The sequence below is a fragment of the Solea senegalensis genome, linkage group LG10 (genome assembly GCF_019176455.1).
Source record: "Solea senegalensis isolate Sse05_10M linkage group LG10, IFAPA_SoseM_1, whole genome shotgun sequence".
Taxonomy (NCBI): Eukaryota; Metazoa; Chordata; class Actinopteri; order Pleuronectiformes; family Soleidae; genus Solea; species Solea senegalensis.
In genome coordinates, this window is record NC_058030.1 from 5,413,998 (window position 1) to 5,430,029 (window position 16,032).

The 16,032-nt window shown below is 39.7% G+C and overlaps 2 protein-coding genes across 10 annotated transcripts in view; both read right to left on the minus strand.

Moving 5' to 3' along the window:
- Positions 1-1,385: 1,385 nt before the first annotated feature.
- Positions 1,386-3,735, minus strand: LOC122776530 (carbohydrate sulfotransferase 6-like). The gene is made up of 2 exons (XM_044037128.1): positions 3,633-3,735; positions 1,386-2,640 (listed from the first exon to the last, which is right to left on the minus strand). Exon 2 carries the CDS (start codon positions 2,563-2,565, stop codon positions 1,432-1,434), a length of 1,134 nt encoding a protein of 377 aa, XP_043893063.1. The 5' UTR covers positions 2,566-2,640; positions 3,633-3,735; the 3' UTR covers positions 1,386-1,431.
- Positions 3,736-8,632: 4,897 nt separating this feature from the next.
- Positions 8,633-16,032, minus strand: part of LOC122776353 (Wilms tumor protein homolog) — a 37,173-nt gene continuing 29,773 nt past the window's right edge. For 7 of the 9 annotated variants that reach the window (XM_044036840.1, XM_044036842.1, XM_044036845.1 and 4 more), the window contains 4 exons: positions 13,519-13,663; positions 11,480-11,569; positions 11,005-11,097; positions 8,633-9,527 (listed from right to left, as the gene is read on the minus strand). In XM_044036840.1, the coding sequence (XP_043892775.1) occupies positions 9,406-9,527; positions 11,005-11,097; positions 11,480-11,569; positions 13,519-13,663 (450 nt within the window). In that variant the 3' untranslated portion in view covers positions 8,633-9,405. The remainder of the gene's footprint in view (positions 9,528-11,004; positions 11,098-11,479; positions 11,570-13,518; positions 13,664-16,032) is intronic. The other 2 variants (XM_044036846.1, XM_044036844.1) reach the window with 1 other exon arrangement.

Consider the following 16,032-nt stretch of genomic DNA (forward strand, 5'->3'; position numbering starts at 1 on the left):
TCATTACCTTTATCTCAGTCTCTCTCACCGTCCTGTGCCTTAAACTGGACTCTGACATCACATCTGTCTTGAGACAATTTAATGAGTTAAAATACTCAAGATCAACTCTGTCTTCACTAGAGCAGCTTTAAACACATACTGCAAACAACATAAACAGATATCAAATATATTACTTGGGTGTATTAGTTGAATCTTAAGTGTAAGAAAATGTCAAAATGGATATTTGGAAAGAAAGAAAATAAACATAACCCTCAGGACGATAGATCGTTGTTCATTACTCACACTAAATACATTTGGATTTCCTCTTAAACGTCTGTCCTGCATTAATGAAGCTGGGTCCTAAAACCACTAACAACTCTTTATGATTACCGTACATGGTTGAACAACTATGCATGCTGCTGTTCTTGTTCATTCATGATGTGGTATCATAGTCCTGTGCAGCATTTCACCCATAAACAGGGCAGCATCGTCTATCGTGATGTTTACAGTTGTACCAGTTCAACTCCACAAGGTGTCAGTGTAGACTCAGAAAAATCACTGTTTGAAAATGTAGAAAAACCAAGACTGATAACATAAGCCAGAGCTAGTTCTGTTTTTCAGGACCCCCAAAGACAATAAGAATAATAATATACATGATTAATTTTATTATTATTACTGAAACCTTTCACAGACTACCAGGAATTGTGCCCCACTTGAAAACCACAGGAATTTAATTATGATCTGTGATTCATTAATCTAACTGACATATTTTTTCTATCTCACCTCAACTTGAGGTTTTTCATTTAAATTCATCATTACATTATTGTGGCAGATCAAAAGATTGATATATAACATCAATATATAAAAAAAGTGGCTTTTTTGTTTTAACAACAGATGCAGCTATGTACATTGTGCTGTGTTCTTTTGTGTGTTCAAACTCCTAATAATTAAAAATAAAACATCAGGTGCATATAAAGTAGCCTGTCTGTCACTGACTTTCTCCTCCACTTTAGTTTGGCGAAGAGCTTTGCTATGGCTCGCTAAATTGCTAACGTCTTCGCTGCTAACGTTAGCTTTGGCTGCACTCGCGAGTGGGCGCTGTACATTGACGTGCTAGGTTAAACTTGAGAGCTGCTCGTAAGCAAACTCCTTCCTACACAGAAGGCATATCACTTTACCTTCATTAAATGGTGCCGTCGGGGCGTTTTTGAACTGTAAATGTCCTGTTCATTGGGCCGAGAACTCTCACATGCTCCTCCATTGTCACGTCTCCTCTCTGTAGTCACCGCTCCTCACCTTGCCCAAAAATTGGTGAGTTTTGGGGCATGTTCAGGGCCTCGAAAATGCGATTTATTTGGCGGGCGGAAGAAGAAGAAGAAGAAGAAGAAGAATAACTCTTACGATTTCAATAGGGTTCTTGCAACCAAGTTGCTCGAACCCGAATAATAATTCCTAGAATAGATCTATGTCCAGCTTCTCTTGTTCTTCCTCGCTATCAACCATCCTGTACCCCAACAGCAACATGGCTTCTTTACACACTTCCTGGACACGTTTGACCTTGCTGTGTGGCAGCATGGTGCGCCACGCCCTGGAGACCTCAACAGCACTCCGGGAAGTGATTTCGAAAGCTTCCTGTTTGGAGCCCTTGCCGTTTCCATTGGTCATTTTGTAGATCCATTCCTTCAGCTCTGTGGTCATCTCCAGACCCAGGAAAAAATATAAAGAGGCGATTTCCTTGAGTGGGTCTTGTGCCATGTCCTCGTAGCGAACCATTCTGTAGCGGTCTTCCAGAAATGGAGGGGCGTTTACCGTGGCCCTCTTATTGATGCGAACATGGCTGCGACAGATCTCCTGAATGGCTTCGTACTCCACCTCACCTGCTGGTACTTGTCTGTGCTCCAAAAGGACAGCACTATCGTGAGCCAAAATCCAGCCAGACTCCTCTCTAGACCGGTATACAGCCCGTGGGTCTCGGATCAGATGGATGATGCGCAGATCCAGGTTTGGGTCCTGAAAAAGAGGGTAGAGGGATTCCAGCTCAAAGAATCGTACAGTTTTTAACACCACGTGACTGTAGGTCAGGCATGCTTGCTCTGCCCCCTGCAAGCCTTGGACGTTGCACTTCTTTGCACACAGAGTCTGGTTGCTGATCTGGTTGCGTGGTGTGAGGGAACAGGCCGGTGGGGAGCACAGCGCTCGACTCATAATCCACCCGAACAAGGAGGCAAGTTGAGGATGCTCTGGCATGTACGAGTCCATGACAGAGAAGTCACACTGAAATAAGCTACGGAACAAATCCCTCAACGCCATTCGCAGTGAGCGCACCCCAGATTTGGGATGTTTGGTCCAGACGTGAAAACCAGGCTCCATAAGGTAGAAGACAGACGGGTGCTGGCTGAACACCTGACCCATGAACGATGAACCTGATCTCCACGACGACAGCAGCAGAACGTGAACCTTCTTGTCCGAGGGGGTGGAGCCACAGGGAGAGAGCTGGAGGTACCAACTGCAGAACAACACCATGACGACAGCCTGCAGGACCACCACGAAGATTATGGTACTAAAACTGACTTTGGAGTGAAACATCGTGGCTGCCGTTCACTGACGGTATTTGAAGCTTGAACTTCCCTTTCACGACTTCTGTAGAGCGATGCTTTACGTCTGGAGGAATAATGAAAAACACAGAGGAATGTTACGTTTAACAGGAAATTCCTTTTTTACGAAATGCAATTTTGATACACCTAATTTTTTTGGGAAAAGTCAACTTCAGATCAACGCATTTGAGGTGTATTTTAAAAAGGCTTTTTCATGAGATCTTTATTCGAGTCTGTTTTTACAAGATATTTTTTTCAGCCTCTGTTTTTACAAGATCCCTTTTCAAGTCTGTTTTTACAAGATATTTCTTCAGGGTCTATTTTTACAACATTCTTTTTCAAGTCTGTTTTTACGAGATATTTTTTCAGGGTCTATTTTACAACATCCTTTTTCAAGTCTGTTTTTACGAGATATTTTTCAGGGTCTATTTTACATTTTTACATATTTTTTCAGGGTCTATTTACAACATCCTTTTTGAGTCTGTTTTGAGATATTTTTCAGGGTCTATTTTACAACATCCTTTTAGTCAGTTTTACAAGATATTTTTTCAGTGTCTATTTTACAACATCCTTTTTCAAGTCGGTTTTTACGAGATATTTTTTTCAGGGTCTATTTTACAACATCCTTTTTCGAGTCTGTTTTTATGAGATATTTTTTCAGGGTCTATTTTACAACATCCTTTTTCAAGTGTTTTTACAAGGTTTTTTTTTTTACTTCTCAACGCATGGTTGCAATACACCTTGGTAGACCAAGATGGTTCTGGCTCCTTAGTGACTCCCCCTGTGGATCCAGCATTTTTAATAATCTCCTCATTGTTTCCTGTGTCACAACGTTGTCAGCCTTTCTGCATCGTTTTATATCCATGAAGCATGCCGTATTTATTAAAATGATCTTGAAGAAACGTCACAATCTCCAGCAGATCCCAGTGTTCATTCTGTCTGAACAACCGCAAATCCTGCGGTGCCTGTGCAAAGGCAACCAACTAATAAAAATTCTATCAATATTACTTACTCAACAATTAAAATTCACCACTATACAACAACAGGATAAAGACTAACCTGAGTAGTAGCTCGTCTTTGGTGATGAGTCTGATGGAGGTTGTGTTGGAAAAAATGATGTGAAACTTCAGAGCGAGGTACTCCTCGTTCAGCCGCTCAACAAATATCCTTAACTCGTTTCCACATCCTCTTTATTTCGGGGAATAGAGGGTGGAGGCTGAGTAAATATTTGTCCATATTAGATAAGATTGTCTAGAGGATTATGGACGCCACCAAAGCAAAGGTAGATTATAGACTTAGATTCTCACCCAAGCCTAAGATTCTGATCCAGGATTTCGATTCTGACCTAGGCCTAAGATTCTGACCCAGGCTAAGATTCTGACCTAAGCCTAAGATTCTGGTGCAGGATTTAGATTCTGCGGGCAGCCCTGTGGGTTGTTGTTGGGTTTTTTTTTGGCGTAGCTCCCCCTGGGACTCTCATGTGGAGGATAACGTGGTAGAAGATGGATGGATTATTATTATTATTAATATTGTAAAAGCCTCAGTATTTTTGCTGCAGTTCACGCAACTCAGGCCTCATGTGACGCAGGTGAACATTGTTCTGTGTAACCTCTCTCCTGGTACAACTGGACATAGTTAGGGTCACCAGCCACTTTCATTTCAGTGTGTTGGGGGACGTTGTTGGCAATCATCAGTTATTGTTGTATAGCATACTTTGTCTGTTGTATACTAAGAGATGGCGAGGAGCTGCTGTGTAGTAAATTGTCATAGTCGTGCTCTTGCCCACAAGGACAGCCTATGGTGCGACTGACCATTGTTTTCCACCCCCAACAACTAAAAACGAATTTTATAAAACAGAAACAGCAAAATTAGAGATTAAAAATTAGATTAACGCGATTAAAAAACAAGCTAAATATGACTGTAATGAATTAATCGCAATTAACGCGATAATTTGACACCCCTACTTAAAAGGCAAAAATCTAATCAGCTCCTGACCCCTGACATGGATAGCGTAGTTGTTGGTGTCAGGTGGGCCAGTCTTAATATATCAGAAACTAATAATCTACTGGGATTTTAAACACAGCTATTTTGAGCGGTTATAGAAGCGTCCTAAAAAGAGAAAACACCTCATGAGCATCAGTTCGATGCCAGAGGTCAGAGGAGAATCTGGTTCAAAATGTTAAAAAGGACACAGTAACCTAGGCAACCACTCTTTACAACTAACCTGGTATTCAGAAGAGTTCATGACGCAAAGAAACTTTAAGAAGATGGGCCATAAGATTCTGGACCCTCATTAAGAACCTAGCGATTTGACCGGAGCTATATTGAGGTTTTGCATCTGGAAATTCACAAACACCACCTGTAACCATCTATGGAATGATACCAGCTGTCAATCACAGTAGAGTCCACCCATATGTGACACTTTATTGTCTATTTTCGTCAAAATGGGACCAGTATTTACACACTTGACATCACGTGCTATTGTAGAAGACTTGAAGTTAGCGATTAAGAACAACTCATCATGAAAATGTTTATTGATGATATAATCAAATGACAAGTAGACTCCATTTTCCCACAGATTTCCAATCAAACTGACTTGTTTGGTTTTACAACCGGTGGAGTCGCCCCCTGGTGGCCTTTCATTATAGTCTTAATTCCTGGTTGTCCACTTTTTAGTTTATGCTGTAGAGTTAAAGATTTCTCATTTCTACGGACAGGAGTTGTAAACTAGCAAATTGCTATTTACTCTGTGTCCAGTACATCAGATGCACTCTATGTCCACTGTGTCTCACTGCATTGTCCCTGATAAATATAGATTCATTGAATTGAATTGAAATGAGTGTAAATTTGCACATCTGTTTTCTAAGCTTCAAAAAGCAAAGACATTCAACTGCTTTACTTGTTTAATTCAAAATATGATTTAACTGCCCTCTGAGGTTAAAATAAAACAAGAGTGACTCTGGTTTGTTGTAAATAACACAAATGTGGCTACTTCGAGGTGGTGGGAAGAGGGCCCCAAATTCATTTCTGCTTCAGGCCCCAATAAAGGCTTGGGCCGGCCCTGTACATATCTATCAGTGAAACCAGACAAAGTACATTAAAGTAGCTTTGGATATATTCTTCTCATTTGCTGTGCTTTGTGTCCTCATATGTGACAGTTGTCCCAGTGTTTCCCAAAGAGGCTGAATAACACATGTTCCCTCTATCTGTATTTAGACCCACCAGCTATAATGTGACTACTGGAAGTGGACGAAACTGCAGTTACACTGACCAGCTGTCTTGCTTAAAAGGGCCTTTTGGCGGCTTGAAGCATGAGAGAGATGAAACACACACACTGAAAACACACAGACACACACACACACACACACAGAGCGAGATAAAGGCCTTGTCAGACAGCTGAGATATAGCACAAGAGCCCTGGGGAGTTTCAGGGGATTTCCACCAGGGAATCGGGACACATTGTCTGATTTACACTAACACTTTGGCTAAACTTATGATAAAAGTTCACAAAAGAAACATTACAGTATCTGTCTTTATCCATCTGTGTCTCCATGTGTCTCTGTCTGTTTGCTTTCTGCTCGGTTTGCTCTGTTGGTCAACGGCGTGAAAAAGCTGTATTTTAGTAAGTTATTTTTTACAAAACAATAGATGTTGGCCTAATAAGAAGAAGCTTCAAGACACCATCATTTTTTTAATCTGCAGTTACTGCTCTCTTTTTTTTTCAGCCACGAGCCAAGGAATGCAACGAGGAATCTGGTTAGAGATAAAGCAGGGAGAGTAAATGGTACTGTGCTGTACGATGTGTGTGTTTGTGCTGATTTTTGACATCAAGAAAGTGCTAGTTTAGGTCATAAATAGAGCAGGAGGTACTTCAGAAAAAGAACAAAAACCTCCTCTTGTGAAATACGGGATGCAAGCTCAGTCAAGGTCAGCTCGAGTACAGACACCTTTTTTTCTTTTACTTTTTTACATATATTTCATTTCGAGACATTTATGCCTTTGCTTGTGCAACTACAAAGCTGTAGTGGAACTTTAAACTGCATATTTTAGATTAAACTAATAAAAATCCTGGTCATGGAGACACATGTAACGAGACAATATAGAATTAATGTCACTTCCCTTTGAGCTGTATAAAGAAAATAATTAACATTATGTCTCTGATTAATACTTCCATTATAACATTTTATAATCAAGCGTAATCAAGCGATCTGAGAGAGAACTGGACTTCTATCCTTTGGGAAATCTGGCGACTTTGGACAGTTTCGAAATAGATGCTGCCCCCTACTGGCTGTTCAACAATGCCGCTGCAGGTACTAACCCTTCGGTGGAAAGGTCGCTGTTCCAACACTGATAAAAAACAGCCTTCAAAGTCATCAGTCATCATCTAACCGCTTTATCCTCCACCAGAGGGTCGCGGGGGGTGCCGTGCCAATCTCAGCTACATCGGGCGATAGGCGGGGTACACCCTGGACAGTTCGCCAGTCCATCGCAGGGCCACACACAGCTAGAGACAAACAACCATTCACTCTCACACTCACTCCTACGGTCAATTTAGAGTGTCCAATTTAGAGTGTCCAATTTACCTAATCCCCACATTGCATGTTTTTGGACTGTGGGAGGAAGCCGGAGAACCCAGAGAGAACCCACGCACACACGGGGAGAACATGCAAACTCCATGCAGAAAGGCCCTTGTTCCTCGAACCCGTGTCTTCTCGCTGCAAGGCGAGAGTGCTAACCACTACACCACTGTGTGGCCCACTGCCTTCAAAGTTACCCAGAAAAAGGAAAAAAAGGGCAAAACCTTTTGCAGGTGGAGACATTGACCAGGGACATGTGTGCTGCATGAAGCACAAACTCAGGACAGAGAGCTGCTGTCATAAAACATGAGTATTTTATTGAATTGGATGTGAGATTCAGTAATAAACTACTTTTGTTCTGCCTTTACTGCAGCTTTAACAAAGAAATATAGAAATAAATAAAGACCACTGAGACAAGGTGTTTATCAAAAACAGTCACAGTACATTTACACAGCAAAAAAACAACGAAAGATTCATACTCTTGAATACAAAATGTTCAAATGACACAAACATGAACATACACATGAAAAAAAAGGAGGATGAAAAAAAACCCAAAGTATAAACAGTCTGTCAGTCCGTCCAAAGAAAGTTAAGTTACATGTTTCCCTCCATGGAAAGAGTTCAGTTGGGTTCCCATGGCGAAGAAGAAGAAGACGACACATTATTTACATGTTGACCGTAAAGTCCCTGCCACAGAGCCAGTGTGACCCAGCAGATATATTTTGAGCCTGCAGTGTCTGAGACGCTGCCAAACGTCCAGCAATATTTACACGCTGTAGAGACGAGAGACAAGAGACCCGAGACGATTTACCTCCAGGAGCGTTGCCAGAGAGGAAAAAAAAAATCTGATTTTGAACTGAAAAGAAAAGAAAGTGTTTAAATACAACCATAAATGTTTTATGCCAAGAAAAAAAACAAAAGCGTACATACAAAGGGTGTCAGATGCAAGTTGTTTACTCACTCATCTTTTATTGCTGGAAACTTACAGTGCAGGGAGAGGCAGAGAGAGCTGATCTGTACACGAGAGACACTGAGGGACAACGTCTTTCCCTTCATATCAATCCAGTGAACACCATATTTGTCCATGAACACGTAATAAATAAGCCATTCTGAAGTAGTTCAACATAGGAGATATTTACAGCAGCTGAGGAGGTGCCGAGGTGCACCACACCATGACCTCTGACCTCCCTGTACACACGGCGGTGGTGGTGGCGGTGGCGGCAAACAGACAATGAGATATTACATTAGAGTCAAGATACCAGTGTTTATCTCTGGACCAGTTCAGAAGTGCTGCGCATGACTGAGTAAAAGTTAAAGTTAGGCTAATCAAATGTTTACATTTTATATTTACATCTGCCTCACACATCAGTGTAGATCAGCTGGTAAAAGGAAACATGGTGACTCAGTTTATGGAATTAACATTTAAAGGAAACACTTCAAGAGACCAAAATGAAAATGAACTGAAAATATCACCCCCAGGTGTTTACTCCATCTGAAAAATGGTGAGATAAAGCAGCGGCAGGTGTTGCAGACTTGAGCAGGTGCAGATTTAATCAAGAGGCTTAAATCTATTTTTACATGAGTGTGGCGGTCCTTCCCCGCTGACTTTGTGTCATCTTTTTTATTCACAAATCTAAGGCCCAATCCTGTTGCTCATTTTACCCGTTTTCTATCCTTTTGCCACTTGGAAGTGAGTTACAGGGGTAGTAAATCTTGCCCCCACAAAAATGGGACACACCTTGAAGAAACTGATATTTAATCGACTAAGTGAGCGTGGCATGTTTTTAGAGGAGGGACCAACTCCGTATTACAGTCCCTGTTGGTGCAATGTGTCCATATACTTTTGTCTTCTAGTCTATGACAAGAACTCCTTGGACATTTCTGATTGTTTAAAATGCCGAGACTCACTCGGCTGACAAACGTGCCGAGTCATCCACGCAAACGCCACTCGTCTTCCACCGAGAGCCAACACCGCACCAATGAGGCCCACCAACGCGGGAATGAAAGGCTGCATATTTCACACATTGTTAGGGTTTGAGTGGTTCCATATCACTTGTTAAACACAATTAAAAAAAAAAACACAGAATGTCCTTTAAATGCCTCACCTGGAGAGTCACGGCACAGTTTCACAGTCGTACTGTGTTTAACGCAGAGAAGAGCGTGGAATCTAGTTATTAGAATTTAAGATTGATTTTGCAGGGTTCAAAGGTCGTCAGGTACATGAGCAGATGTTGTCAAACAGAGGGGACGTGGACTCAGATGGTCAGCTGCAGCTTGGTGATGTTCCTCTGGTGCATGTTGTGGTGTCGCACCAGCTCGTCACTCCGGGCAAACTTCTTCTGACAGTTTGGCCACCGACAGTTAAATGGCTTCTCACCTGAGAGGGGGGGTGATGGATGGATGGATAGATGGATGGATGGATGGATGGGTGGATGGATGGAGATGACAGGATGGACGTGAAAATGAAAAATGAAAGAAGCGTTAGAATATTGACCTGATCATGAGCTGTATGGAAAGATTCCGTGAATTTTCTCTAATATTTAATATGTTCTGTCCATATTTACATATATAAAGTAATAATAATATATACCTGTACATTCACTGACCACTTTATTAGGAACACCTGCCTTTTCTCCAGATATTCTGTCATGGAAAATCCCGAAACATCACAGTGTGATCTGGTATATTTTGTTATTTGTCTGGTTTAAACTGTATTTAATTGAAAGTGCTGTAATTTCACAGTGAGCAGTTTTTGCAGACGGAGCCTTTAATCACATCTACGTTACAAGACGTTAAAGCAGCTAAATAAATCACGCTACTTTTCCTGCGTCGTGCATGACTATTATGCTTTGTTCAGCTATTAATCAAAGGCTTTGTTCAGACTGCAGGCAACTGTTTTTCTGTTCTGTTCAGGTCAACTGTCCGTGCTGATACCTGCATGTGATCAAACTGGGTTTGCTTTGGTGATTATGTGGGTGTCACCGTGTCAGTGATGCAGTTTTCAGACAAAGTTGTAGGAAAAATGTGTAGTTTGTGGCGATGGAGGATGTTGCTTTTGAGCAGATACAATATTCAGACTGAGATGCATCTGTAAAAATCTGATTTTAATCGACTTTCAAACCACCTCCAAGTGTAGTTTGAATAAAATTTGGGTAAATCTGCTGTTCAGACTTTCAAAACCAATCTGGCAAAAATCGGGATTTAAACTGCTGCCCAAATAGATAAGATTTTATAGAAAAGATTTTTAACCTAAGATTTTTAAGTCTGAAGTATTGTTTTCCACTGTGTCGATTATTTAACACACCTCCAATTAACTTCCATCTCTCTGGAGCTACATTGCTGTTGTTGTTGCACTTTGAAATCTTATTTGAGCGTCAAGAGACGTTCAGATTACTACAGATCTTTAAAATTTGATCAGAATCTTGTATGTTTTTTTTAGTTGTTCAGACTGCCAAGAAATCAATCTAGACCCAATCTGGTTATGCTGAAAAATCAGATTTGGGCTGCAGTCTAAACAAGGTCTTTCAAACCACTAAATCAATCAGATTCCACATGTTTTTGATGTCCACATCTTCAAAACCAATCTGAATCAAGTCTCAATTTACATCAAAACTGATTTCTGGCAATCTGAACAAGGTATAAGTCTCTCCTGATTCAACCGGTTTCCTGAACATGAACTGTAAAAATCTGCAGTAGAATCTCATAAGTACTACCTTTACCAATACTGTGATGTTCCTAATAAAGTGGTCAGTGTTTACAAACACTATCTTGTAAAATAATCATTTTAATGTCACATATACATGTGTAAACATCAAATGGATGAAGAAGAAATGGAAAAATAAAAGTTTACGCACTTGTTTTACCTGTATGAGTCCGGGTGTGTGTCTTAAGGTGGTCAGACCGAGAGAACTTTCTCTGACACGTCTCGCATTCGAAGGGTTTAACTCCTAAACACGTATACAGTATACACACACACACACACACACACACACAGACAAGTTCATACAAACACGTTTGTACACATACGTAGAAAAACATGTTCACCATCACACACACACACACACATACACACAGAGGGAGAAAATAGAGTAGAGCAAAGGCTTGCAGGCACTGAAGAGCATTCCAAAGATGATGTTGCCAGCCTTTAGTAAACGTCAGCATCGAGCATAAAACTGTGTGCGCTTCAAAAGATTAACATTATTTACACGGCTGTCATGCAAACAGCGACAAAACAGGTCAAGTGAAGACAGCAAAGACGGAAGGGACCGAAAAAACCCCGGACAAAATAAAGGACAGAGACGCAGACAGACAGAGGGGAAATGATCAAACCTGTGTGTCTCCTCTGGTGTCGTTTGAGCTGGTCTGAGCGGGAAAACCTCCGGCCACAGTCTACAACCTCACACTGGTACGGTTTCTCCCCTGAACACACACAAGAGTCACACAAAGTTCATTTTATCTTATTTTATTCTCAGGACAGAGGTTCTGATTTTTTTCGACAAAAAACTTTGATTGGAAAACAATGTTAACTATTTTTAGATTTCAAAGAGAATATTCATTTATTCATAAATGGAAAACAATGAGAGAGAAACCTTGTTTTCCTATGTACCCTATAAAACATGGTGGTAGTTGACAGAAAACCACAAAAATCACCATCAAAAAATCACCTTGAACCAAATAAGGTGTTCAAGCCGATAAATTGACAGTTTCTCAAATATAAAATCACCAGTGATCGTAAACGTAATATAACATTTATGGGTCTAATTAAATCTCTACAACTTGGTCTTTGAGTTTTTCACAGAGGAGTCAAAACACATGGAAAAAAGTAGTTTTATGTGACAAAAGTTAGTTTTTCTTTTTTCCCAGACTCACATAGTGTGTGTGCTGGTTGACTTAAATCTGTAATTTTTTAAACAATTTTGCTTTAAAATATCTAAAAAAACACATGACTAATGATTTGCTAGTATGCTTACATTATCCAAAACATTAAATCTATGGATTTAACATGTGTTAAATCCATAGATAGCCATAGATATTTATATTCAAGGTGATCCCAGTCGCCTTTTAATGACATAATCTGCGTATTGCTACTCATTTGCTCACCAAAGCACTCCCTAAACAACAATTCCCATGATTCCATGCTGCTTCAGTGGCAGAAATGACATAGTGTGCATTTAAAAAATAGGAGTTTAATGTTTGCGAAACGTGTATAGTGAGGTCCACCGGGACTTTTGACTCAAGTGTTCAGTGATGTCCTTTGACCAGCAGGTGACCTTTGACCCGCAGCTTCTAATCATAACATCCTTGAGTCAAAGTGAGTGTTTGTGCCAAATGTTATGAAAGTTCTCATCAGGGTCATGTTCATGAAAATGTGATGACCAGAAAACTTTAACCACCGAAATTCTCTTAATGTGTTCTGGACTGTTCACAGGGATGAGACAGACCTGGAAACATGGTGAGCCATAAAATGAAGGAGTGTCCTGGTATGAAACCAGATTTGACTGGAAAATAAAAAAAAATATTTCTTAATTTTTCCAAAACAGGAAGTATTTTCTGGCAACATCAGGTCAGGAAATGGAGGCCAATGGAAACATCACTTCTGTTCTCTGGGGTGACTTAACAAAGTACGAATACTTTGTTACTGTGTTGTAAGTACACAATTCACATATCTGTACTGAACTACTAGAAATAGAGCTTTTCTAGTCTTGATAAGCTGCTTTACACTACAGTTTTCACACAGTTTTCGCACACTGCAACACAGGGTTGAGTCTTGCTCAAGGACACAAAGCCTGACTAGCAGAGCCAGGAATTGAACCCACCACTTTACAGTTGAAAGATAACTCACCCTACCACCGAGCGAGCTACCATGGCTCAATCCTAACTCCTGACTTTTTAATACTTTTACTATATCAGAAAATTACTTTTATTACTTAAGTACAGTAAATGTCATCTAAGTAATCAAATATTTTTACTTAAGTAATATATATTAATAGTGGCCTTACTAGAAAAGTAAGTAAAGCTTTAGCACCTAAAAATAGCAATTTAGAAACAGTATAAACAAAACAAATAATAATAATGGTCATATTTACACATCATGGTAAATTGATTTAAGGTGCTTGACATCATCTTACATCAAATACAAGCTATAAAAATGAGTTTTAAGAAGAGATTTAAAAGATGACACTGAATTAGCAAGCCTTATCTCCGCCTTACATTAAAAAAAGTGACAACTTTTCTCTTTCAACTTCTACCAAAGTCATTTGGTGGTAAGATACTTGTACTTTTACTCAAGTATTCCTTTAAGGTACTTGATAGACTAAGAGTGCTGCTGTCAGAAGAGAAGTGTGACATCATCACAGCTCACGTCTCACCTGTGTGTTTGCGACTGTGCATCTGCAGGTGAGACAGCTTGAAGTAGCGTTTGTTGCAGCCGGGGTAAGCGCACATGAACGGACGCTTCTCACTGGTTTCTGACCGCACAATGGCTGGAGCGATGCTGGGCACCCGTCTCACATCCTACACACACACAGACACACAAAATTCAATTAATAAGAGCAATGTGCACTTAACAGATATGTGTGCGCAATCTACGCAAAATATTACAGAGACAGAATTGGAGTGACAACAACGATTTTGATGTTACGAGAAAAATGTCTTCTTGTTATCAAAGGAATGTAAAAACACACTACAGAGTTTACTCACCAAACAGTTAATTTAATTTAATTAATTTAAAAACAGGCATAAACAACATCAAACAAACAGTCAATTCATAAATCAAGCCACATGTTTTCACGTTAACGTGGGAAAATAAAATTATACACAACCCTTTCACATGCAGGTACCGTCAGAACTTTTAGAAGAAATTTTATTACATCTCAAAATGTATTGATTTTTTGCTTAAAATGTATAAAACTGTACAGTAAAAATGTCTGATTTGTAGTATGATAGTAGTCATCGATGTCCTACACAACATAGTCAGTCTTGTATAGGACTTATGCACATTTTTGTTTTATTTCATCTCAAAATATACAATCCTTTGCTTAAAAAATGCAAATATGGGACACTTAATTTTCAAAATATTATGTGTAGATGACAAAAGACTGAGCAGGGTTTGATTGGGAAATGACAACAACTGGAAAGCGTGTTTTTACTACCATAAAAAATAATATATACAGTATATATATATGCAATTAATAGCTGTTTAAAAGATTGAAAATCAACAGCTGAACCAGTAAATGTAATTTAGACGACAAGCGATTCAAATATGCACTCTGTGTGCATAAGTAGATGTGATGTGTCTGGCTCTGGGGGATCGTTGTAATAAAATGGTTCAAATATTCATTAGACATGAATTAGCAGTAAAATGACCTCAGACTGACTGCGGCCCAGTGGGAGCAGTTAGTCACGCCTGTTAAGACAGAGCGGCCCATCACAGCCTCACTGCAGCACAGGAAATAACACATGGCTGCGTGAAGAAAAACAGTTTTGTTCACTTTCTTCTTTGACATATTTCTTCTATTTTTATATTTGTTTTAGGACTCTTCCAGGTTTGTTCTCTGTCTACTTCCCCCCGATGTTTTACTCACTGACTAACATTCATTTGGACAGCCTAACCAAAGCCTCACCTCAACCAACAATAAATAACTAACTAATAACTAACAATTAGAATCTTAGCCCTACACTTCCTCAGAAATGAGGTTCTGCCTCATTAGGACCAGGTTTTGGTCTCCATGAGGACTACTCGTCCTGACAAGGTCAATGTGTTGATGCCAGAAAAGCTCCTAAGAGGTAACAAACACACACACACACACAAACAGTTATGTTAGCATGTTAGCACAGCATTCATAGTGAGGACAATCACTACACACTCATGACATAATGCATTCCCTAACCCTTACTATAACAACTTAATAACCTTTTTAAGGTTTTTGAAGGTTAACCCCTAACCTAAACCCAATTCTAACCCTAACCCTAAAACCAAGACTTAACCCTAACCCTAAAAAATCCTTTCTAGGAGTGAAAGAACTTGAGAGCAAGCCAAAAATGTCCTTACTTTCCCAAAATGTGAACTCCCTATAGTTTTTTGGTCCTCACAAAGATACCCATACAAGAACTCACACACAAATACACGGGCACATCGTTAGACAGAATTCTAGGACACTCATTGACAAAGTGCATTCCTTAGTCCCATAACCTTACCTTAACCATCATCTAATCCTAAATCTAAACCCAAGTCTAAACCCTGAACAAATTCTATAAAATTGTGAGGACCAGCCAAAATAGGTCTGATAAATGTGTCCTCACAGCCTACTACAGACATGAACACAGACACACATCTGCTCTTCATTTTCCCTTTGTTTAGCTGAATATGATGACAGACTGCGAGGTCGGCCCTGTTGTAATTAGTGCTGTTAGCAGCGACTGGAGGAATTAGCTGCCGCTGACACTGGCACCTTCACCCTGAAAAGGCTAAATTATTACTGACAGTTAAAAATGTCTGACATCACTGTGCAATGAACTAGAAGTAAATACAGAGTAAATACAGGCGAGTGCAAAATGAAGAAACATACATTTGTGTCTGTGTGACTGAATAAAAGTATATATATATACAGTATATATATAGTTTCTTTGTAATATTTATATTTTTCTTATGTATATTTATACTTTTTTTTACAAAAGCATCTCTTTTTTACTTTATGCTGGTGTTTTTGAGTGGACAGCAAAGTAAGAATTTCATTGTACAGGGAAACGTGTTTCTTTACTGTGCATATGACAATAAACACTTTGAATCTTGAATTGAATACTACTATTCTATACTGATGATTCTATACTGATGTGGAAATGTGGGTGTTACTGTAGCCCACATACAGATAGATCGCTACAGT

Excerpts from the sequence above, each read along its gene's own strand:
- LOC122776530 (XM_044037128.1), bottom strand. The coding sequence starts at position 2,565 with ATGTTTCACTCCAAAGTCAGTTTTAGTACCATAATCTTCGTGGTGGTC.